The sequence below is a fragment of the Zeus faber genome (genome assembly GCF_960531495.2).
Source record: "Zeus faber genome assembly, chromosome: 4".
Taxonomy (NCBI): Eukaryota; Metazoa; Chordata; class Actinopteri; order Zeiformes; family Zeidae; genus Zeus; species Zeus faber.
In genome coordinates this window covers 23,182,874-23,208,546 of record NC_137191.1, presented here as the reverse complement: position 1 = coordinate 23,208,546, position 25,673 = coordinate 23,182,874, and the positions used below count along the sequence as shown (strand labels likewise).

General features: G+C 43.1%; 2 protein-coding genes across 4 annotated transcripts in view; one reads left to right on the top strand and one right to left on the bottom strand.

Annotated features, from left to right (window-relative positions):
* fam114a1 (family with sequence similarity 114 member A1) overlaps nucleotides 1-4,599 on the top strand; it is a 10,161-nt gene extending 5,562 nt beyond the window's left edge. The window contains exons 9-13 of the mRNA XM_079998673.1: nucleotides 120-302; nucleotides 486-625; nucleotides 977-1,049; nucleotides 1,359-1,412; nucleotides 3,082-4,599. Coding sequence (XP_079854799.1) covers nucleotides 120-302; nucleotides 486-625; nucleotides 977-1,049; nucleotides 1,359-1,412; nucleotides 3,082-3,207 — 576 coding nt within the window. The 3' untranslated portion in view covers nucleotides 3,208-4,599. The remainder of the gene's footprint in view (nucleotides 1-119; nucleotides 303-485; nucleotides 626-976; nucleotides 1,050-1,358; nucleotides 1,413-3,081) is intronic.
* A 57-nt stretch (nucleotides 4,600-4,656) lies between these two features.
* LOC307229773 (uncharacterized protein) lies at nucleotides 4,657-10,364 on the bottom strand. Of its 3 annotated transcripts, XM_079999836.1 has the most exons (11): nucleotides 10,137-10,364; nucleotides 8,641-8,898; nucleotides 8,255-8,557; nucleotides 7,109-7,210; nucleotides 6,921-6,974; nucleotides 6,760-6,819; nucleotides 6,519-6,554; nucleotides 5,986-6,024; nucleotides 5,837-5,878; nucleotides 5,488-5,543; nucleotides 4,657-4,726 (listed from the first exon to the last, which is right to left on the bottom strand). In XM_079999836.1, the coding sequence occupies exons 1-11, from the start codon at nucleotides 10,222-10,224 to the stop codon at nucleotides 4,679-4,681; spliced, it is 1,086 nt and encodes a 361-aa protein (XP_079855962.1). In that variant the 5' UTR covers nucleotides 10,225-10,364; the 3' UTR covers nucleotides 4,657-4,678. The 3 variants fall into 3 exon arrangements, with proteins under 3 accessions (XP_079855962.1, XP_079855963.1, XP_079855964.1); XM_079999837.1 differs by lacking the exon at nucleotides 6,519-6,554; XM_079999838.1 differs by lacking the exon at nucleotides 6,519-6,554 and having other exon boundaries at nucleotides 6,760-6,789.
* Between the last annotated feature and the right edge of the window lie 15,309 nt (nucleotides 10,365-25,673).

The window sequence follows — 25,673 nt, the reverse complement described above, 5'->3', positions numbered from 1 at the left end:
AAATCAGCATAAATTCCTTTACATTATGGCTCTACTTCGTGCTCTATGACATTAAGGCCGGTACAGTTTGGTGATATCCTACCATCTGGTACCAACGGGGGGTAATTCTGAATTGCCAGGCTCGGATGAGTGCACACGACTGGGTGAGCAAGGTGGAGCAGCCCGTCTCTACGGAGACAGTTGGCACGGAAACCCTGGGACGACCAGGAGACGAGGAAGAAAAGAAGGAGAGTAAGGAGGGGGAGGCAAGGGAGACGACGGAGAAAGGGAAGGACGAGGAGAGGGACTTTAAATCTGTCGAGGTGAGGTTAGACGAACTGTAAAGTAAAAAAGAAAAAAAAAAAAAAAAAAGGTTTTTCTATTTATTGTTGTTGTTTGTGCACATCTGTATCTGCTCTACTGTGTGTGTGTGTGTGTGTGTGTGTGTGTGTGTGTGTGTGTGTGTGTGTGTGCGTGTGCGTGCGTGCGTGCGTGCGTGCGTTCAGTCGGTCTACCTGTCCTCGGTTGGCAGTCTGGCTGAAGTGACAGCCCGCAGTATCGAGCAGCTCCACAAGGTGGCAGAGCTGATCCTCCACGGCCAGGACCTGGAGAAACCATCCAGGGAGCAGGCACATCTCCTCACAAGGTGTGTGTGTGTGTGTGTGTGTGTGTGTGTGTGTGTGTGTGTGTGTGTGTGTGTGTGTGTGTGTGTGTGTGTGTGTGTGTGTGTGTGTGTGTGTGTGTGTGTGTGTGTGTCTTATCTATATCTACATCTTTGCCACTGCAGGCGTATCTAGCACCCAGGTGATGTGGGTATATTTGCATAATGTAAGTGTCCCCATGTAGGTGTTATGTGCTGTGTCTATATATGTATGTATATGTGTATATATATATATATGTATATATATATATATATTTACAAATACACACACACATACACACCCTCTATGTTTTAATTGGGTGAGTTTTATCATAGTCCATTATGTGTGTGTTGCAGGTTGACATGTGCGATGTGTAATGAGGTCGGCTGTTTGGCCAAGAGGTTCTCTGACACACTGCTCACTGTTGGGGTAAGTGTGTGTGTGTGTGTGTGTGTGTGTGTGTGTGTGTGTGTGTGTGTGTGTGTGTGTGTGTGTGTGTGTGTGTGTGTGTGTGTGTGGATATGTGTGTAGAAGCTTGGTTTCCTGCTTAACTATTAATTCACTCACAAAAACACACTCTGTGGAGACTGAGGTTCTTGTTAAGATTACTCTCACATCCGAATTTGTCTGCTCACTCTGTTCTCTCTCTCTCCCTCTCTCTCTCTCTCTCTCTGTCTCTCTCTCTTTCTCTCTCTCTCCCTCGCTCCCGCTCTCTCTCCCACTCTCTCCCTCTCCCAGGGCCAGAGGAAAGCAGAGGAAGTGAATCCGCTGGTAGACAGCGTGCTGCTGGAGGTAAAACACATTCTTCTAAAGCAGGCGGGTCAAACAGACGATGCAGACCCCTATTTTTGTTTTTGTTTTTTTTACGGGAATGAAATGGATTTATTCATTTATTGTATTATTTATCGAATATGTTTTTTACTTGAATATATATTTTAGTTCATAAAGATGCGTCGAGGCGTCTTGATAAAGATGCAATTTGCAGAGGTTTCGAATTGAGATGACGATCCGAACAGTCTTGACGATAAGTGTTGAAGGTGAAAGGTTTGATGAAGACGGAGGATGATCGAAGGGGAATGATGCTGGCAGTATTATTGATGAGGCTTCCAGGGATGTTTGAAGAAGTTAAATCTAGTTGGCAATGTAGTGATGATATCACAGACGAGGCTAGAATATTACAAATAATTACCTTGTCAACGGTTTCTGACACGTTGCTCTCCAGACTTCATCAGAACACATTAGAAATAAGTACCCGAATATCTTGTCAAATACTTTTAAACGTCTTTTTTGCCATCTACGGTAATGCACGTATTACCATGGTAGAAATGTCTTATCTCAAAAGTGCATCTTTGGTATGCACATTATTGCTGCAAAATGTGATGAAATTAAAGAAAACATGATGGAGAAAAAACCCACAAACAGAGCCCATAAAAGTAGGATTTTGGTTGAATGGCTGTCGTCTGGAAGAAGGGCTAATATCTTACACTTCAGTACAATATCGTAAACACACTAGGAAAACCAATTTAAAATCCCTTCAATATAAGCATGTAATTGGTGAAGGAATTATTCAGATCATTACCTCACATTTTGGGCTAAACGACACATTCTATCCTCAATGCATTCATCTCTGTTGGTTGATCAAAGCCGACCGTATTATGCTCCTTTTTATACAAGTTCATATACAGTGGGTCTCTGAGGTCCCCAAAACATTTTTTGCTGAAAATACCACTCAGATTATGCATTCCAGCCATTCTAACATGCCTCTATACCATCCTGTTCCAGGGTGCTCTGTTTACTGGGTGGCTCCACCCTCCTGAGGCACCGAGTTCTGTGAGCCAATGGCGTTTGAGCGTCACTTTTACTGATTTCACCTCATAAATCCACCAAAATCTGTTTCTGAACAAATTTGAGGCGAGAAATAAACAACCCAGTTAATGAATCTTCACTCGTATTGGATATACAAGCCCTAATTTAAAAGTTTGTTCCGACTTTCATTGCCGTGATTCAAGCTTGTGGGGGACACCACATTTGGGGATTGTTATTGGAAAATAAAAGAAAATATCTCAAATAAAAACACACTATTTTAATTGGTTTTGTTTGGAGAGAGGCACAGCGGATAGCGCGCTGCAGCCAACAGTCTAGCTATGTGAGCTGCGCTCGTTTCACCACATGTTTTCTGAAACGGACAGCTCACAAAAAACTGAGTGGGTTGTTTTATTATTATTATATTGACTTTGCTTTAAAATGTTGTGAAAAGTTACCTAAGTTAAGTAAAGTACAAAAAAACATTATTCAATTCGTCATTAACCACTGGTTTATTAGGATGGACAGATACAGATACTGACATTTGACTTATTGTTCGTCTTTCCAAAGAACATTTTGATGTTATGACTGCAGTAATTATGTTTAAAAAAAAATACATTTATATATCTCATGGAGGTTTTGGCTCTTGGTTCCTCAGGGCTCCAACAGCACCGCCTACATCCAGAACGCCTTCCAGCTGCTGCTGCCCGTCCTGCAAGCCTCCCACCTCCAGACCCAGCAGCCCAGGACCAGTACAGAACCCTTGGCCCAGACGCAAAACTAACCCTGCACACGCAATGCACACACACACACACACACACACACACACACACACACACACACACACACACACACACACACACACACACACACACACACACACACACACACACACACACACACACACACACACACACACACACACACACACACGCACGTCTTGTACCAATGTCAAAGTGGGTCTGAGTAATTACACTTGGTTAGTGAGGACCTATGTTCCTGGTGCACTAAACCAAAGAAATAGTACATTTGGAGACCAGTCCCCACAAGTACTGTATGGTAAAAAACACACACACACACACACACACACACACACACACTGCTACCTGCTAGAGTCCTAGTTGTGCACCAGCTTGTATTAATGTAATTACGTGTACAGTGAGGAATAATGGATACATTTTACTGAGGTAACATCTACACTACAGGATCCACAACTACAAAAAGGAGATATTCGGTTGAATTTCTGGGAAGAAATTTGACGTGTGTTATGTTGATGTGGACCCCACACAGGCTTATTATCACTGATGTACCTCGGCTCGTACGAGCGGCTTTCCTGTGTTCATTTTCTGTTTAGCATTTGAAATTTTGCATTGAGAAGCCAAACGAGTGGATTTAAGTTTTTAATTTATTAACAGGATTTCATTCTACCTAGTCGCCCAAATCGGTGTCTTTTTGTTAACACGTGCTGAACCAAAATGATGAGAAAAGGCCTTGTGCTCCTTGTGAGAAGGTCCAATAGTTTCAACACTCAGAAAACATATTTTTTGCAGGAATAAACGTATTAGTTGATTGTATAAAATGCCAGTATTGGGGAGGACACCAGTTTTCTTTTTTTTTTTTGTTTTTGTGTTTGTGGTTTTGTTACCTTTATGATAAACTGTGTGAAATGACAATAACTGAGATGTCGCTGTAATCCAAGTGGTTTGATGAAGACCAAAATCGAAGATTTGGGTCGTCCCGTCCCTCTTGTATCCTGTTGACGACGCGATGCAGAATGATTGTTCTTCGATGACGTATTGCTGTGCTGCTGCTGCTCCAAACCAGAAGAAATGACTCATGTCCAACCCTAAATAAGTTCCCACCATCCATCCATTCAGTTATTCTTTTTTATTTTAAAATGGTCTTTGATCTGGAAGCAACCTTCTCTCTGCTTTGCACAGATTGCAATTTAGGCGAAATAATTAAAAACCTGCATACCTAATGATGAAAATATATATAAGTACCCGTGCTATATTTATGTTTCTGCCTTAGCTCATGATTTAAAACGTCAATATCTAAAGCATAATGACAGATTAATTTAGGCTTGGACACCATTTCTCTGATGTAATGTTGTATATTATAGACACTACACACTAGTAAATGAAGTGCCCTTAGACTGTCAGTAATAAAAAATGATTAACAATTACTGTGACTCAGACATTTCTTTTTTTAGCGTTTTATTTCTTCATTTTACTTCATTTTCTTGTCCTTGTTTTCTATTCAGCCCCAGTGTGCAGGTCTCTCTCTCTCAGGCCTGTCCCTCGCTGAGGCAGGAAGTGGACGGGTGTCCCCGGTGATGCAGACAGGCATGTGGTGGAGAAGGGACAGAAGACGGAGGGGAAATAAACAGATTGCAGGGACAGAGGCTAATAGGGGGGAGGGGGGATCAGGATCCAATTTAGATTTCAATTTAGCCGCGCTCCATCTGAAGGCACTTATAAAGGTTACTGTGAGTTAATACGTTTCAGTCGAACAGAATTTTCCGACTGTATTATTATTATTTTTCTTCTTATTTTTTTTTTTTTTTTTTACACCAATTTTTTGTCACGTCTAGCTTAAGCTTTCCGGTTCGCCGTTATTTCATTAGTTAGGACCAAATTTTTCCGGTTCATTTTCTTGGGGTGCTTTTTTTTTTTTGAATGCATAATTTATCCGTTTTCAGGTTTATACACAAAATACAAAATACAAAGACCTTCAGAGTGCCCACAGAGGTAGATCGCAACAATGACATACCGTTGAACGAATTAACAAAGAAATAAAAATAAAATACAGATGAGGAAAAATAAAAAATGAAATAGACTATGACATATGGAACATTTCAAGAGGATGCACGATCGCACCCCCCCCCCCCCAATATCGCTTGATTATTTTCCATTTGTTTTAACGCTTACCTCCGGCTCTAATTAGAAACCATTAAAGTATGAACTTAATAATGCAGCCGCTCATTAAAGGTAACCCACACGTTAATGAGTTAATCTCTGGACGGCGATGCGTAGGGTTAATCTACCAATGAAAGCTTGTTTACCGTTACAGCCTCCGTTGAAGCCGCCTGGAAGTCCAAATCTCCGTCCGGCGGGGAGTCTGAGGCATACAGCTCATGATTATCATCACCACACACACACACACACACACACACACACACACACCAAGTCTGATGCTCGGCGGTGTCGTGTGCAATCATAATAATGAGACATTTTCTTGATGCCTTGTGTTTGCTTTCCTTCAGGGAGGTCACGGCACAGTCAGCGAAAACTGATGGGTCGGCGTCTTGCTGGAGGGAACTCCAGCAGGGTAGGTAGTCTACAGTTTATAATCGCTCGTTCATATTGCATTTGTGTGTGAGTCTGCGGTTGCATGTGTATATTGTGTCTTACCATCCCTAATTTGATAATCCACTTCTTGAATAGGTGACAGTCCTGTTCATTAAAAAAAAAACAAAAAAAAAAAACTGTTAGTAGAATTTGCTTCCATAATTCCAATCACTTGGCCGATCATTTTCGGGCGAGACATTTTAGGGACCGACCTGTTTGATACCGCGATCCAACGCGGTGAGGGACCATTCCTATTGGAGCATACACAAACCATGAACATACTGGCAAGGCAGCAGTAGTGGCTAAGAATGTAAATTATTCTGTCCGAATATCATTGAACTCTCGTTTTGGTCTCCAATGAGTTTTTTTTTGGAAGACATTTGTGTAACCTAGCCAGGCTAAGGCCTACGTCTTGCAGCGATCGCTGGCTAGCCAATGGCCGCAAACAGAATGTCACAGGGTGGAGCAGCCTAGAAACCCAGACTCACGTTTTGGCTGATGAAATGGATTTAGGTATAACATTTTCTTGATTTGGTATACAGGTTTTTATGAATGCAAAATATTAAAACAAAATCAAATAACAAAATCCCCAAAAACATCCTGCATATTTTGTTTTTCTATCTATTATTTCTATTTATTATTTTGTCATAGCCAGGGATCAATGGGGAGGGGTTAAAGAGCCGCATGCAGCACTTAACACTGGGCTAGATTGACTAAAGTCTATTTGTTTTTTTAAGACGTTTACCTTTTGGACTGTCCCTCTTTGTGTAGAGCACTCCAGCTAGTTAAAAGACAGTTATAAAATACATTGAATTCATACTAAATTGCTTGTTCAAGGGAATTTTAACATAAAGCACAGAACAAAATAAGTTAAAGTGAGGGGCCAGGGGTCCAGTAAACAGGGAAGGACATACAGTATACATGAGAAACAGTTATTCTGCTTCCCAAGAGGAGGTTTTAAAAAAATCACGTAAGAGCTTTAGTACCTGGGAGATTTCCTAATGAGGGCCCCGACACTGCCAGGAGAGGAAGATATGTGCACACACCTTTGAAAAGATAAGGTCACCATAATAATAACAAGCGTGGCTTAGAAAGGTGCGTGTGCAGAAATTCAGAATAAACCATTTTTCAGTGAACATATTCTCACCACTGAAGCGAGAGCCTTTGTAGTGACCGTTGAAAGTGACCGCCCTGTTTTTTTCTGAAAGTGGACAAAACAGACAAGGATTGAGAGAAACCGTGTGTGTGTGTGTGTGTGTGTGTGTGTGTGTGTGTGTGTGTGTGTATGCGTATGTGTGCGCGCTGGGTTTTCATGTTCCCGCGTCTCACCCGTACCCGTGCGTCTCACCCAGTGGACCAGCGCCGTGCTGAGTCCCACCAGCAGGCCCACACCCAGCAGAGACAGCCACAGCACTTTAAACACGCTCCACCACTCATCTGTGCAGAGGGAGGGAGGGAGGGAGGAAGGGAGGGGATGAGATGGAGGGATGGAGGGAGCGAGAGAGATCATGCATTGAGATAAAAGATCCATTTGATTCTCATCGTACCAGCCGTGTTACAAGATGTAATGAGATTAAATGGCTCTGTGTCCTAGCTCACTCCGTTTAGCAGCCGGGATAGAGAGATGGAGGGAGGTGAGATGTGAAATAGCAAGTGAACGGAGGCTCAGGAAATTGGGGGACAAGTGGGGGTGTAGCAGGGGAGGGGTAAGGTCAAGGACAATTATATAGTATCAAGTCATGTGGTGCGTAAAGTGATGGGGACAAGGTCACCTCCATTAGAATCAATACACCTCCGTATGCGATGATTACTCTTGTTTTTATTCATTCTCCAATGAGAATCATTTCATTTGAATAATATTGAAGCGAAAATTACACCATTTTTTTTCTCAGGCGATCCTGGAACACCGCCCACTGAAGCACTGGGGGGGGGGGGGGTTACGCGCACACCTTTTAGTATCACGAGTAGAACCGAGACAAAGCAAGGGGGCGAAGCCGAGGGGAGATGGGAGAGTAAGAAAAGAGGCTTTAAAACGGGCTTGAGAGTCAAACGGATGAAGACAGAATTCAGAGAGACTGGTCTATCGGGGCTTTGAGTTGATATTGGAAAATATTTAAGGGGGGGGTACAGTGTAAGCGAGGACAGAAGCCAAGCCCGCAAAAAAAAGATCAATCGCGGCTCGGAGATGCCCTGGATTGGGATGACACGGCTCCCGGCGTCTGGCTGGTGATCCAAGCACAGGATGTGGGGGAAATGAGGGAGGAGGAGAGACGAAAGGAGTCAAGAGAGCGGGTGGAGGGCGATGGTTGCGATTGATTTCAAGCGCCCCGGTGGGCGACAAAGATACAGGAAAGGGTGAGAAGGAGGTAGAACACGTCGGACTCATTATGGGATTGATTGGACATCGTCTTCTTCCTCTCCCCTTTCCGCCGCTGGTGCTCTGTTCCACTTTTCGAGGCCCACGCTCATCCCCACACCAACCTTTATTCCACGTCCCTTTCCACGGCGGCTCTTCCTTCGCCGCCTCTGCTGGAAGCGTCCGATTGGTCAGCAGGAGGAGACAGCGGCTGTGATTGGTCGGCATGGCGGACGCGGGAAGGCAGCAGTAGAACGCCCACTGTTCTTCATCTATGCCCGCCTCCTCCTCCTCCCCCTCCTCCTCCGTCGTCTCCACGGGGAGGTCCAAGCGTAGAGAGCTGTGGTTGAAGTGGCCGTACAGGGTGAAGTTCGGGGGAGATGATCCTTCAAGGTGGACCTCTATGGAAACCTGCACAACTCCTGGATCTGTGGACAAAAAGGTGGATGGATGTACGGATGATAGATGGATAGAGAGATCCTCCTTTCTGTGGATTATTAACTACTCTGACCTGACAGTACGTAGTTTCCGCTCAGATGCGTCACGTCAGTGTCCGTCTCACACGTGAAGCGGTCCACCCTCGGGGCGCCCTCCTCCGAGCCCGAACCCTTCCCCCGGCGCCCCCGGGTGCAACGGGGCGTCCTGTCATCGCTTCTCGGGGTCACGCAGGGGTCACAGGCCGCCTCGGCGCTCTCCTCGGCTTCCCCGCTCATCCCAGCCCCGTCCTCAGGCAGGCGGTGGGGCACGCAGAGCAAGTTCACTTTCAAGTCTTGGAAAAAAAAAAGAAGAAGAAGAAAGATGAAAAGAGGTATCAAAAGGTTTTGATCTGCAGTCCTGTGTTGTGACGCTAACGGGGAAGAGGTAAAGAAGTGAATTTAGACGAGCTGGAAGACGTCGATTTAGCAATGGGGAGGAGGAGGGGGTCGGGATAAATGAGAGGAGGGTAAAGGAGAAAGTGTCTTTCTCAAAAAAATATATATTTTTTAAAGTACGCGGTAGATAAGACGCCTGCGACACGATCCGCCCGTACGTTTACATGAGAGGAAAAAAATCGCGTGCGATATGCCGGTGCTGTGTCGGCAACGAAAGTCGGAATAAACGTTTAAATTAGTCCTTGGAGATGTGATATGAGTAAAGATTAAGCAACTGGCCTGGAAACTGATTTTGGTGTAACTAAATACAACGGAACCCGGAAGCAAAGCTCAAACCTAATTGGCTCACAGAACTAGGGGCCTCAGGAGCGTGGCGCCCCCCCAAAAGCAGCAGCCCCTCCTGGAACAGGATGGTTTAGAGGCATGTTGGAATGGCTAGAATGCATAATCTGAGTGGTATTTTCAGAAACATAATTCTAATACATGTTTTGGGGACCCGAGAGACCTATTTTAACTTGTTGAAAAGGAGCATAATAGGTCCCCTTTATGCCTTAACAGCCCTAGTCTGAAAAAGCCTCTATCGATTTCCATGCAAACGCAATCTCACCCAATTGGGATTATAGGCGGGGCGAACGACGAGACAGAAGGAGAGAGAGAGTGAGGAATATAGACGGAGAATGGCTACAAAGTGAGCTAACAAGCACCACTACAAAGGCTAGAGACTAAAAGTACATTCTTTCAATTGACAGACCATGCGGCTCCCCTTCTAAAAGCCGCCAGACCCAGTAAAATAAATGTTCCCTTTTTCATGCATATATATATATATAAAAAAACAACCCAGCATTTCCGTTCTAAGTCAGTGTGAAGGGTTCAACGAGGTTGCAGTGAAATTGGGGCAAAGGCAAACAGTTCCACTTTTGAATGCTTCAGGTTTTCTCAACTGATAGCAAAGTATACGGATGCTTACACACACACGTGGTCACGCATAGGGAAGCACATGGCCGTGCGGCTACACACACACACACACACACACACACACACACACACACACACACACACACACACACACACACACACAGACACACACACACACACAGACACACACACACACACATACACTGCAGTGAGCACCAACCTCTGTGTGGTCTGAAGAATTCTGGAACGCAGATGATGAAGGTGAGGGCCACGAGGATGAGGAGCTTGGCCGTGGCGGCTTTTGTCATCGTGCCATAGCTAAAGCAAGACAACGCACACACACACACACACACACACACACACACACACACACACACACACACACACACACACACACACACACACACACACACACAAACAAACACACACACAATAGAGAGCGTCTCCTCTCCGCGTGTCTCCCCGACAAAGGACAGGCCACACGTTCTCCTCTCAACTTCCTGTTGCACTTCCTGTCGCTTCTCAGAAAAAAGGAGGTTTATAAGAGTCTATCCAAAGAACATTTAAACAAAGACCGTACTGTACTGTAAGCGTGTGTGTGTGTGGGGGGGGGGGTCTGTCTGTGTGTATGTGTGAAAACTGCCTCATCCTCGTGGCTATCTATCTATCTATCTATCTATCTATCTATCTATCTATCTGTCTGTCTGTCTGTCTGTCTGTCTGTTCGTCTGTCTATCTATCTATCTATCTATCTATCTATCTATCTGTCTATCTATCTATCTATCTATCTATCTATCTATCTATCTATCTATCTATCTATCTATCTATCTATCTATCTATCTATCTATCTATCTTTCTATCTATCTATCTATCTATCTATCTATCTGTCTATCTATCTATCTATCTATCTATCTATCTATCTATCTATCTATCTATCTATCTATCCATCTATTGAACATATGTTACAGGTCAGATAAAATAGAATCCTCATCTCTGCCAGACCTTTGAGCTAAGCAACATATGCATCCAATAATTTAAACTGAAAGGTGTGTAGATGGTTTGGTATTGATGTCTGTTCTCTACATTTCCAGAGACATTTTGAGCAGGTTTTTCTTGGTGGATGAGTGTAGCAGCGTTTAAGGTTTGGCTGCCTCGAAGATCCCGTTATCATGTTGAGAGACTGGGAGACACATTGCTGTCTCACACATACACACACACACTCACACACACACACACACACACACACACACACACGCGCGCGCACATGCACGTGCCTAGGTGATGATGTATAATCTATGCTCTACAGCGACTCTACTTTCACAGTTTAGAAAATTGGGAAAGGAGACGGGAGCTGCCAAATCCTCAGCACGTCACCTTGAATGTTAACACGCCAACACACCCATCACCAGAATGTTGGCCAGAGAACAGCGTGTCACCCTGTTTACACTGACACACGTGCTGGTAAAGCAAACGCAACTTTTAATAGATAGATAGATAGATAGATAGATAGATAGATCTGCAATCTGCAATTGAGAATAAACCTTAAAGATGGCAAAAGATTAGAATGACTAAATTATTACCAAAACATTTACCAAAAAACAATAAACCTCTGTATCAACAATTCACATTCTGCCAACAGTATGGAATAGTGCGATATTGCAATATGTGCAATAATAATTGAAATAATTAAACAATTAAACAAGTAATTTAAGGAAGGAAGGCAGGAAGCTGGTGTAATAGAGGAGTTGGATATATGATAGACAGAGATGGACAAACTTCAGGCAGCCTTTTCATTAACTCTGTCACACTTCAAATCGAAGCGTCGATTATGCACATTTTAGTATTCTTAGAGCTTATAAAGCTTATTGTGCTCAATCACCGGGTGTCGTGACATTTCACTGCATACATGTATGACTGTATGTTTATGTATGTGACAAATAACCTCTTGAACTTGAACTTGTTTTCTTTGTTGTTTTTTTTGTTTACCACGTGATCTTATCAACCAATCAGAGGACATAAAAGAAAATTCAACCAGAAAGAGAATATATTCTTTGATTATTCTGGTGGTTTGGTACTCCTATCATTATATAATTTTTGATATGTAAATATACAAACAGTTAACCGAAGGTTTTCATGAACTTTATTTTTTAAGTTTTTGGTTCTCCTTTTGAGCTGGTGATTCATACGAGGTTCAAGTCATGTGATTGACAGCTGTGGACTTGACAGCACAGCCCCACTCAGACATTAAAGAAACGAGGGAAAATAACAACCAAACATAACTTCGAGGTAAGATAACGCTCGTTGGGATTTTTTATTTTTATTTTCACAAAGACGGACTTTGACCAATGTTGATCTGAAAATGATTTGCGGAAGTTCCGACCGGTGGACCCGGAAGAGGAAGAGAGAGAGAGAGAGAGCCCGCCGAGAGAGCGCGGAGAGCGGCTTGAAGTGAGAGGAGAGCCGGGGTGCCAGCGGCGGCCTCTGCCCGGCGCACCTCACTGCCCCTGGGGTCTCTCCCCCCGCCCCCGCCCCCCGGGTATTAAGGTGATCCGAGTTTTTTTTAAATTTTTAATTTGAAGATAAGCCCCATTAGCAAACGTATACATTCTCTTTGGTTCCACTGTTTTCCACAAGGCAGTTTTCCGTCCAAACATGTCTTGTTTGTTTGTTCATACAACGGGTCTTTGGCTTTAACGTTTGGTATTACAACCGTGACGAGTGCGAAGACACAAGGTCAAACGATAAAACGTAAGAATGAAAAGAATAAAAAAACCCACATTTATAGAATGGCACTTGCTGGTAGTTGTGAACAAGCAGGTTTTAACTCCTCAAAAGTTGAAGAAGGTTGAGAGAACAAATTTTGAGTTATAACAGAAGTGATATTTGATTCTGAAATGTATTATTGTTTATTTGTATGGCACATTTCATACACATGGACACTTAAAAGGGTTTTACGTAGGGCATAAAAGACACAAGGCCTTTTCTCAATCTGCGTTCTTGTCTGTACTTGTGTTCTTGTGGACCCGTGAAACGTCTGTACTGTTCCAATTCAAAGTCTGCATCAAGCCAAGTCCAGTCGAAATGCCCGGATGTGGACTTGCCCATTTTATTGAGGATGCATCGGTGGTGACTTGTGTGGACTTGGGACAGCCAAGTATCCCAGAATGCATTTCGCACCAAGCGGTGGTAATGGTAATGGCAATGGCCGAGGAGAGAACTCATAACTGTAAGTATAATTTTGGAAATACTACTACTGCTTTGTCACGGAATGTAGTTTAAACATTTACAAATTACAGTGAAGATAACCGGAGTAGACATATTGCCAAGACGAGCTGAGATGATGACGTCCCACGTCCACGTCATCAAGAACGCCGCTGTTCCAATTGCAGAATGACCGTCCTGCGTCCTCCCGTCCCAGGGAGTCTCTACTTGCCAAGTCTGAACTAGCAAGTCCGCAAACCCGGACTTTGCGTACTTGGTATTGAGAAATGACCATACTGTAAAAGAAAAGAACAATAAAATCATAGAAGGCAAAAAAACCCCTATAAATAAAAATTGAAAACAGATATTAATAAAAAAGACAATATAATCCCAGCGAGTAATTGGGAGTCCAACCCAGCCCCACTTAAACATGTTGGGACTTAAACCCGCACCCACTAACCCAACTAGAATCTCAGTGGGACTTTAACTACACACTTGTGAATAAACATCAACAATATCATCATCTGTATTTACACTATGAAAATGATAGAAAAACAAATCTTTCACAGGGCAATCCGAGGACATTTCCAGGGACAGTCAGCGCCGGTCGGTGGGAGGGGGCATCAAATCCGGGGACTGTCCCCGGAAATCGCTGACGTCTGGTCATCCCAGACTATAATAATAATACTTCAAGCAAATGTTTTGTTTGCATGATGTTATCCTTGGCCCGGACTGTAGAATTAGTTCCTATATGAGCTGCTGTCATAGCTCTAATGAGGGCATGACGTGGAAATGCCCCAACGTCTTGTTGATAACACTGCAAGGGTGTGTGTACTCAATGTGTATCTTGTGAGTGTGTGTGGCTGCGAATGAAAAATCAACATTTTTCCCACACCGTGTGGCTGAACTTTAATTGGCTGAGTGTTAATGGGCCGTACTTTCAATAACCCACTCCCTTCCGACACACACACAAACACACACACACACACACACACACACACACACCCCCAGTCAGCAGGCCTACGTCAACAATGACGTAAACGGAAATGGTTGTATGTTATTTTGGGAGATTAAATTGCGATTTCTTACAATGTGAGTAGATTACGTATTTTCATCCAAAGGGGATGTGTATTATGAAATGGTCCCCGTTCTGAGGCTGCACCGTGTTTCAGAGTGACGGATTCACTGGATTCGACCTGAACTGTGGGGTCAGCCTTGTGACGTCTGAGCTTAATCCCTGGCTACCGTTTCGTAAGGACAGTGACGATGTCGAACAGGGTAGAGCATCAATAGCTGTGTTGTCTAAGCCTTGCATAATTTACTACCAACCGGGAATCCCCTTTCTGCAACACACACACACACACACACACACACACACACACACACACACACACACACCAACAAAAACAACAAATCTGATGTTTATGGGTCAACATGTTACAATAAAGGATACAAGCAGTTTATTCATAAGCCATAAATCCAAAATACATTGACGCAGTTATTTTATTGCATTACTTTTGCTATTGGTAGTATGTTTGAGAATATTTGGTTGCCGCAGCCTCGTATCCATCCTGCTTGAAACACATGATGATTTTGGTAGGGTATTACTTACCACAGCTTTGGGCTAGGTCTATGGCGTCGACCAAACTGCATTGATACTGAATTTAATTCTTTTAAGGGTTCAAATTTTTATAAATTTGTGTCACTACAAGTGACAGTGGGTCAAAAATGGAAACAAATTGGTGTTTTTTGTTTAATCTGAGGCAGAAGCTCAGACATTAAATTACAGCATTCATGACTTTTAACTCGGTAGTTCCAAGAAAAAAATCGTGTCTATCTATCTATCTATCTATCTATCTATCTATCTATCTATCTATCTATCTATCCATCTATCCATCTATCTATCCATATCAACATTTTTAACACTACTCCCCAATCCTGCAGATGTCAAGTAAGTGGTGTTTTTGGTGTTTGCTGTATAATTTGTCTATTTCGTTTTTGTGTCAACGTATGTTGTTAGAATTTGGTGTGTGTGTGTGTGTGTGTGTGTGTGTGTGTGTGTGTGTGTGTGTGTGTGTGTGTGTGTGTGTGTGTGTGTGTGTGTGTGTGTGTGTGTGTGTGTGTGTGTGTGCACGCGCGTGCGTGTCCGCATGGTAAATATATTAATTATGGTAGCCACCAAGACCGTAGTAGTAGTAGTAGTAGTAGTAGTAGTAGGCAGTTAAGGGTTATAAAGGTGGGTGGAGGGGTTCAAGTGGGGGGAAAATAAAAACCTCCTTTAGAGAAGATGAAAATAGATTGTGTAATGAACCAGTTCTAACAGTAAAAACGGAGGAGAGGTGGGCATGGGGGTAGGGGTTGAGGAAGGGGAGGAGCTGGATGGTGTAGGTCCATCCTAGCGGCTGTGATTTAGAGCTGTGTCAGCACGAAGGCATCGGCGGCTCTCCCGAGACCAAGTCGCTGGGAAGCTTTATGACTCTTTATGACTAGATTATGATGTTTTACAAAGAGATTATGATGCTTTACGAGCATACCTTGAAATGTGATGAAGATTTGGAGATTTATCCCTCCCCTGCGCGCTAATATGCCTCGTTGTCAGTCAGTCAGACAGTCCGTCCGCACTGTTCTTTACAGCTTGTGTTAGCTCTGAAGGAGATGATTCATTTGTCATTATGTTCCTTCGCGCCTGCTCAATGGCTTAGTGAGGGGAGCATAATGATGCACATCTCTCCTTTGACGCACCAGTCAGAGTTAAAATAGCCTCCCCTGCTGTAGCAGTATCCTTGGAGCTAGTTCAAAGGCACTGTCCCAGCAACGTCCATTGGCTCAGTTGACCACTGGCCGGCCCCCGTTGTTAGGATTTGTGTCAGGAGGCTCATCAGCAGATCTATTTGGTAGTTCTGCATGGTTGCAAAATGTGGTTTCGTTTGAGTTGATCTCTTTATTTGGCAATGGCCCAGTTGTGTGCAAAATTGCCGTAAGAAATATGAATGAGTGCCTTTCTTCATGTCCTTCTCTCTATTTAGCCCTTTTAATGAGTTTCAGAGTGTTGAAGAATCTGCCTCATGATGTGTGTGTGTGTGTGTGTGTGTGTGTGTGCGCGCGCGCGTGCGCGCACACATGCACGCGGTATGTGACAAATAATCTCTTGATCTTGAACATAGGGAAGTGTGTCCTTTCAGTGGCATTAAGTGGTTTGGGTTTATGGGGAACTGATAGTAGTGTTCTGTTGCACTCTTTCCACACCTTAACCTTTTCCTGTTGAGGAAACGCCACATCGATAAAAGCTTTTTAACACAGGCAACAAAATATCAATGTGATATAATTTTGTGATACGATTTTCCTGCGCACCCCGGGGGCCAGTGGATGGTTACTTTTTCGATCTGTCAGAAACAAGAAATAACCAAATCAACTATAAAAAAAACAAAAAAAAAACCCACAACCTAAGTTGTAGTTTCAAAACACAGACATGTACATACATCTTCCTCAGATGAAGTGTGGCCCATGATCCCCTGTTGACACCACTTCTTAACCCAGCTGTGGTGAGAAGAGAAGAGATGTACCCTGTATCCCAACTTGCCCCTGGTACACTAACCCTCAATTTTGTGCATTTGTGTGCATTACTGGCACGACGAGGGCTGTCCCATTCCCTAGCGAACCGACCAGAGTGAGGGCGAGGAGCCCCTCGTAGCTTATGGGACAGCTGGGACAGCTTAGACAGTTTAGTCCTACAGTTCAACCAAGACAATCAAATTGCAGGACTCCAAAATGAGTGCTGGCCCAGTATGCACAATTTTGACATGAGTTGGAAGAAAGGAGCATGGCAGATGCAAAATAACACAAATGTGGATATGCTTAATTCTGTTGCACATTGGTAATTCAGGAAGTATGTACAATTTAAGTCCAATTGAAAAATGTGCACATTGGAGATATATTAGTACTATTAAATTGCCTAAAATTCACAGGGAATTGGTTTTTATAAAACATAAAATCCAAGTGCAATAAAACCCTTCAATTTTACAATGAGATTGTTAACGATTACATTTCTCATACAAATATGACAGTTGGCCATACACATTTTAGTTATGGACTTAATTTGTACAAATTGTACTTTTGTAAACAAAATATTGTATTATCAATTAATAATTGTATTTGGCACAAATGTCTCATTACAATGGTTGGTAATACACTTTAGAACTAAGCTTGGTTTACTTCTATAGAGTCATTGCGTAAGTCTAATGGCTTGACATGAATCATCTAAGATCTGGGTTGCTGTAGGTTTTGTGTGTGTGTGTGTGTGTGTGTGTGTCTGTGTGTGTGTGTGTGTGTGTGTGTGTGTGTGTGTGTGTGTGTGTGTGTGTGTGTGTGTGTGTGTGTGTGTGTGTGTGTGTGTGTGTGTGTGTGTGTGTGTGTGTGCGCATGCGTGCATGTGCGCAAGCATACATGCCCATTTGGACCCTGCACTATTTATAAGCCACTTCATGTGTAGAAGACTCACTAAAAGATGAAGGGGAAAAATATCACAATTTTCTCTCTCTCTCTCTCTCTCCCTCTCTCTCTCTCTCTGTCTCTCTCTCTCTCCATCTTTGGCTGGTTAAGTGGCTGGCATTTTCCAGAGCTGATTATTCTTGTCACGTTGTGTAGCACAGCTTGTACAATGAGAATCGAATGGGCCTATCTGATATTATAATGGAAAATCTCTCTCTCACACACACGCACACACACACACACACACACACCAATCACAATCTCTCATGCATAAGATCACATATTTTAAGATAATGGTATTCATGGGCAGGCGAAGAAATGAGCAACCAGATGTGCGTTAGTCAGAGGAACTGTAAATTTTACATTACAGTCACACTGCTGTTTGGTATGAAGGACAAAATTGCTGCAAAAAATAAATGATAAAATCAATAATTAAATATGCCATTTTGTTCTGAAATATTCCATGAAAACATCCAAACATTATCATAAATAACTAATTATTCACAATATTTCACAATAAAACAATGTTTTTTTTCATTATAAGCCTTCATTTCCCATTTTTCTGAAAGAAAGAAAGAAAAAGATTACCCAAAAGAGTTTTTTCATTATAAAAATGCTAGACATTTCACAAACATCAATCAACAGCAAGAGGGTGATATTTGGCACTGATTGGATAATGCTATTGTTTACATAGGTTCTTAGTATATCTATAAACCATATTAACAATTTGTTTGGGGTATAGAGTATTTTGGATGTACTGCCAGTCATGTGGAAATTAATCGATATATCCAGAACAATTTACGTGGAAGCGGGATTGTAAGTAGAGAGAGGTGGAATAATGACTAGAGTCATTATTATAGTTATAGTATTATTATTAGTCATACTCAGAATTAAATGATGCATTAAATAAAATAAAAAAAAGTCTCATGTGTTTAAAAGTCTCAAGTCTTTTTCCACCTCTCCCTGTTTTTTCTCCCTCAGACACACTAAAAGCCCCCTTGTGCAAAAGCATGAAGAATTGAAGGCTTATTATCAAGTCATACAGTGCTGTATCAGCGTCCTCTGAATGCCCCCCTGCCAGTAATTATACCATGCTGATTTATGCTGAGTCACTCGGTCCAACCCACGACACTTTTCCTCCTCTCTAAATTCATATCACTCCATCCGGCTGATTCCCATGATAAACATCCTTCTTATGGCTGTGGAACTGTGCTTGCTTTTGGACTTGACTGTAATAAGAGGCTAGTTAAAAGGGATTTTTCTTTTTCTGTTTCCCTACTGCTTGACAAATTACTAGATGTAGTGGAATTTACCTTTACCTTTACAAATAATTAAAGGGTTAATGTACTGGATAGTACACCTAATATCACCTGAATATCAGGGCAGTGAGTTACTGTACTAGTGCTGCTGTTGCGACTAAAAAAATTCTAATTCAAGGAACACTTGTGTTTGGATGATTATCAAGGGACTGGATCATTTCCATTTTTCGGAAATTAGAGCAGTTGAATCTCACAACCTCAGGAACCGCCAAAGTTATCTGCTTCAGCTTTATCTTAGAATCGGAGGGAACAGGGGTGAAGGTGGTGGTGTCATCGAACAGTACTCGTTTCGAATTGAGTCAGACCCTGAAGTGACGCAAAGCTTGACAAATATCCCTGCTCAAAGAACTGACCCCCGGACCGTTCACTTTTTGCCAAATGTTGCGTGACAGCTTTACTCTAAATTGATTTGTGGTGTGGTGTGTGGATGGGATGGTTTGAGCAGCCACACCTGACATGGATCTAGGTGATTGGGTCAATGTGGCTGCATACCAGTTGCTCATTGGTTGGGCTAACAAGCGGCAGGTTAAAACCCCCATCCACACACACACACTCGGGATAGGAGCCCTGTCACGACATGTTCCATCTTCTGGTTAATTCCACCCAGCCTCCTCTCTACAATAAACTGGTGTCTACAACCCGTCGTCATCTGTGTCTCTGTGCCGGAGGGCCCTGAAAACACCGCTTGGAGGCGTGTGGTGGGCAGAACTGCCACATGATTTAATTCATTTTTTTTCCTCATCAATCTACGTGCAATACTGACAACTGATTTTTGGACTCTTTTGTACATAACAAAACTCTGCTATGTGATTGAACTGTGTGCCATTGTCTTCCTTATAAGTCTCACCCATGGTCAGGCAGTTTGTTGATTTCCCCAGATTCTGAAAACAAAATCCAATCCACATCTTGGCTCCTACCAAGATCCTGGGACTACTTTCTTGATCTCCGCCAAGAGTCTCTAAAGGTCTTTTTTTTCCTTTGCTCTTTAGCGGAACAGTAATTTGCTATGGGTAAAGGCAGGATTAGTACACCATTAAATATTCTCTCACTACAGAAAAAACATGTGCATTGTTGCCATAGTCTCACATTTTTGTTGTACAGTATTTACAAGACTATAAACGCAGGCCTCTGGTTTGTGTGTCTTGCATCAAGGCTGTTAAACAATATTTAGTTTCGTATTTGGTTATCAGCCCACACCCATACTGTGACTCTAGTTTTAATATGATTATTTCTCCCGCAGCCATGACAAAGGCGAGGAAATACTGCATAAGAAGATGTTTGGCCAAAATGTATCTCAACACGAAGAACAGATGCTCTTACGACTTCTTAAAGCTCTGAAAGCTTCAAGGACGGATTTTTATTTTTATTTTTTGTAAATTCAGCAAATGTTGTTTGAAGGCAAATGAGTGGCGTACTGTAAATGGCAGTCAGCATTATTGATGGCACCTTAGTGCTGTTTTTTCGAGAAAGAACACTGGCATCCCGGATTTTTCAACCAATCCTATACGGTCTGGAGAGGTGCATGTGGCCTTGTGCTGTCGATCACCAGCAAGAACGTCACTGTACCGGCCCCTGACTTACTGGGAAAATTCAAGTTCACCTGGGAGCCACAGAGCCCCCGTTTAAGGGCCCGGTAGTCTTTAAACAAACAGTGTACATAGCGAGATTTATAAATATACCATAATTTTCCAGGATGTAGGACCTTACTTATTATACTACATATAATCTGGCCGACACAACCACCATAATGCCAACATCCTCAAGTCACTTCTCCAGTCAGTTTTCAAACACCCTGGGAAAGTGGGAAATGAAACCAATATCAAGTAGTTCAGTAACTGGGTCGAGATTGGAGTGGAGCACGCATCCAGCACCCTCACCCTGAACACAGGATCCCCCCCAGGGCTGTGGCCTCAGCCCCCTACTGTACTCCCTGTACACACATGACTGTGTGGCCAGGTCCAGCTCCAACACCATCATCAAGTTTGCTGACGACACCGTAGTGGTGGGCCTGATCACCGACGATGACGAGAAGGCCTACGGCGAGGAGGTGGCTGACCTGTCACTCTGGTGCCAGGACAACAGCCTCCTCCTGAACGTCCGCAAAACTAAAGAGCTGATTGTTGACTTCAGCAGAGGTTTACAACCGAGGATGCACGCGCTGTTGGTGATTAATAGGACTTCTGTCGACAGTGTGAGCAGCTTCAAGTACCCGGGAGTCCACATCACAGAGGACTTAACATGGACTACACACACACTGACACTCTGGTGAGGAAGGCGAGGCAGCGTCTTTACCACCTCAGGCAGCTGAAAAATTTCAGGGTCTCTGTGAGGATCCTCAAGTCCTTCTACTCTGGAGCGGTGGAGAGCATCCTGACAGGCAACACCACTTCCTGGTTTGGAAACTACTGCTCAGGACAGGCGGGTCCTGTAGAGGGTGGTGCATTCAGCTGAACGTACCACTGGAAATACCCTCCCCTCCCCGCAGGACTTATACACCAGGAGGTGTAGTAGCAGAGTCCACAGGATCATGAATGATCCTCACCACCCCAACAATAGACTGTTCCAGTTGCTGCCGTCGGGGCAAGCGCCTCTGCAGTCACACAGCGAGGACAGAGAGACTGAGACGGAGTTTCTTCCCGCAAGCCATAAGGACTGTCACTGCTGAACTCACCAGGGGTCCTCACTGAGACACACACGTAGGCCCCACTGCCTTACTGTACTGTATGTAGCATACTGTACTGCATACTGTATCACTGTACTGGGTTATAGCATAATGTACTGTATTGCTGTTCTGTTTGGTGTTACTGTATTGCTGTGCATTACTGTTGTACTCTGTACTTTATATCTCCACACACTACCTCACTTAATTCCCATGCAACTTTACTGCACATATCGGTAGATACAAAATAGCCTATTCCATTTACATAATAGTCTATTCCTTTTATTTCTATTTTGTAACCCCCACTCAGTATATTACCTTTTGACTTTTATTTTATTTTATTTTATTTTATTTTATTTTATTTTATTTTATTCTATATACTAACTAATCTCCGGGTGCGTTACAATGACATTTCACTGCATATATGTTTGGAAGTATGTATATGTATGTGATAAAGGCAGTAAGAGGTGAATTGCAAAATGGCACCCATTTCAAAATACTCTCGTGAACCTTTTAAGACTCACACAGCGTAATTTTTCTCTCTATCTATTATGTTTCACCTCTGCACATGTGTCCTGCTGCTGTGTAATTGGTTTATAGATCAATGATTGGTGGGAGGGAGCTTGTGGAGGGGCGTTAAGGTGACCTTCTTCAGACCAGCAATCAGAGCTTTCTGTGTGAGGCCAGACCACTGCTTCATCTCGGAAAATGAAAATGCAACTCTGGCATTATCTAGACTGTGTGTGTGTGTGTGTGTGTGTGTGTGTGTGTGTGAGAGAGACTTAAGCCTTATCAAAGGGAGAGGTGTTTCCAAGAATGGCTTTCTACACAGACAGTTGCAGTGCAAAACCCCGCCCCTTCACATCATGTTGGCCATTATCTTTGTTTATAAATATTTAATTCCAGTCCAACATACAACACCGTATATTTTTCATTGTTCATTTCACATTGGTGGAATAAAATCTGAATGTGAGTCACAGTCATTTTTAGCTTCATCTCGTCCCATGTTCCTCTATTTATGATACACTGATGATCATACAATACAAACATGCATGAACATAAATGTCGCAAACATTTCAGGGTGCAATCAGATGCATTTGGAGAATTAGCGGCAAATAGCAACCGCAAAAGGAAACCATAGAAACCACCCCAACATTGCAAGACGTGATCCTGCCTCCTCCACCAGGCTTTTTTGGCTTTGTAGGAGAGGAGTTTTGCAACGGCAGTCGCTTGGTATCTGAATGTTTGTCCATGCTTGTGCAAACTAGAATGAAGTTCAGGGAGATGTGCACCGTGGTTCATGGATTCGTGGTTCATGGATTTGATTGACTGAGGTTCTGGGGATAAGGGCCGTTTCCTCCTAAGCTGAGCCCGGTGCGGGCTGCCTCTTTTGAGAGCAATTTGCACAACCTATTTATTGGACCTTTAAAACCACTGAAGCTTTCATCTCAAAAAATAATGCACCATAATAATTGACACGCATTTAGCGTACCAACATAGCAGACTTTTATTCTTTCGCATTTCATTTTCTTTTTCTCCCTCGAGGCCTTTCTCTCTATCTCTCGGGCTTCATCCCTCCTTAACCTCCTCCTCTTTCGGACTCTCGCTCTCTTTCCATCTGTCAGAGCGATGGGCTGTGATTGGCTTGTGGCTTCAGGGCACTGTGAATTATTAAGGCCTGTTATTTTCTGTCCGTAAATGCTCTTCCCTCTTTGTCTCCTCTCTCCTCTTCCTTCCTTCCGTTCTTTCCCTCTCTCCCTCTGTCTATCTTTCTCTCGCTACCATTTAGGCAGAGAATCAGTGGAGAAGGACGGAGCTGCAGCATGGGAATAGAGAGAGAGAGAGAGAGAGAGAGAGAGAGAGAGAGAGAGAGAGAGAGAGAACTTAGGGGCAGGCTTAATGTGGGGATGTGGTCGGCAAGGGGGTGATAGAGGGACGTCGAAATGGAGAGAGACAGACTGGAGGGATGGAGAGAGAGTGCAGAATGGCAATGGCGGAGCCAGCAGTTTTTCTGTCCTCCACCTGCCTCACGCCGAGACCCGAGCCAGTCCTATGAGGAGCACACACACGCCATCGTGTGTGTGTTTGTGCGTGTGTTTATGTGTGTCTATAGCTGCAAAGTAAATTGAAGTGGGACCACTTGAGAGAGGGTATCATTAGAGTTATGTTGCAGGCGCACAAAGGAGGAGATGAAGAGAAGGAGACCAGGTAGAGATGAAGTGGAGAGGGAGAGAGAAAAGACATGAAGTTGTTTTCATTAGCATCAATAATTCAGGTTGTGTCTTATCTCCTGTTGTTTGGAGCTGCAAACATTATGGCTTAGCAATTTCATCTTGGGAAGTAAGACGTGTGTGTGTGTGTGTGTGTGTCACTGGTATTCCACAAACAGGAATACCAGTCATTTTGTAGCTAAATACAGTGAATGGTTATTATATAAATACAATTTATACATATTTTTACGTCAGTAATAACAAGGGACTCTGGCCTTGCCATGGCTAGGATATTTGAGAGCCTTCAAGCTTTTTCTGAATGAATAACTAATAACTAATATAACTTAATAACTACCTATAACTATAATTTCTACCAAATAACCTTTGGTAGAAATGACTCTTTCCACCAAATGATACTTAATTTTTCATTACTACAAAAATGCGTTTGTCAGTTAGAAAATGTTCCTTCGCTCTCTATACATTACCAATAGTTCAAACCAGAAACTGATTGCTGCAGTATAGCAGGGCTGTTTAGTGTCATATCCCACTTTGGGTTTATATATTACACCTATAAGATCAATACATTTAACCCTCTCAACAGGGCCTTTATTGTGAAATTGGTACAGATAGGTTTTGGGTCTGGAGGGTGCAATGTGATTTGTGCAAGGTCATATAACAGCACAGCGCCTCCCCATAAACTTCTATGTGTCTGGAACTAAGTGCAGGGTAAATTAATATCTGAGGTAAAAAGCGCACACACTTGGGTCTGGGCCACAGTTTAATGACAGCCCACGTAGAAGAATAGTGTCTGTGTTCCCTGGGATTGGACCGGATGCTACGACCTGTGGTTCTGTAAGCCCTCTCCTCTCACTCACTCAACATCCACTGATATGCAGGGCAGCGGTACTTTATTATCCACTGAGGTGTAACGATGCATTGCTGAGGTAAAATGGGAAGTAGGGGAGTAATACTGTTAGCACAAAATTGTGTCTGTAATGTCAACATATAAGGCTTTGGTAATAGCAATGATCGATCGGCCTGTTTTGAGCTTGATCGACCATGACCAGTGACCCGCCGGTCAGATATATTTTCAGATTCTGTGAAATTGCCACGCCCGGTACTGTGCACGTACTCGTAAAAATGCTCCAATACTCAAACCGGATACCAATGTTACGTAAAGTAGTTGCATAGTTGATGCAAAAAAGAGAGAGAGAAAGAGGTACTTTAAGGTAAGCAAAGATTGGATAAATATTCTATCGCCTGACAATATTCCAAAATTGTGCAGACTGTGTATCTATCATTGTCACTACAGCGGAGCGTCGGCTCTGGTTCCTAATGCAAGAGCTCCGCTCGTTTTTTTTTTTTGTGAGTCAGTTCTGGACGAGTCACTCAGTAAAACGAGTCTGTAGCAGTTTCTCCTACCACGCGCCACCCAAGTAGCATTTCAGGGCCCTTCGGCACAGAGACACAGAAGATGGGGGGTTGTAAACACCAGTTTATTGTAGAGAGTTGGCCAGTTGGAATTAGCCAGGAGCAGATAGACATGTGTCATGACAGGGCTCCTCTCCTGAGTGTGTGTGGGGATGGGGGTTTTACCCGCTGCTTGTTAGACCAACCAACAAGCAACAGGTATGCAGCCAGTCTGTTCTCCATTACTTAGATCCAGGTCAGGTGTGGCTGCTCAAACCGCACCAACCCCACACCACGGGTTGGTGCGTTCAATTTGATTCAGTTGGTATAATGCACATTAATTATTATTACTTTATTTTTGCAATGATTGCAATTTATGTTGGGATGGCAAGTACCATATAAATATAATAGAAACGTAAATTTGCACTTAAAAGTTTTATTTGAGGTTTGAACTGGACGTATCCATGTTT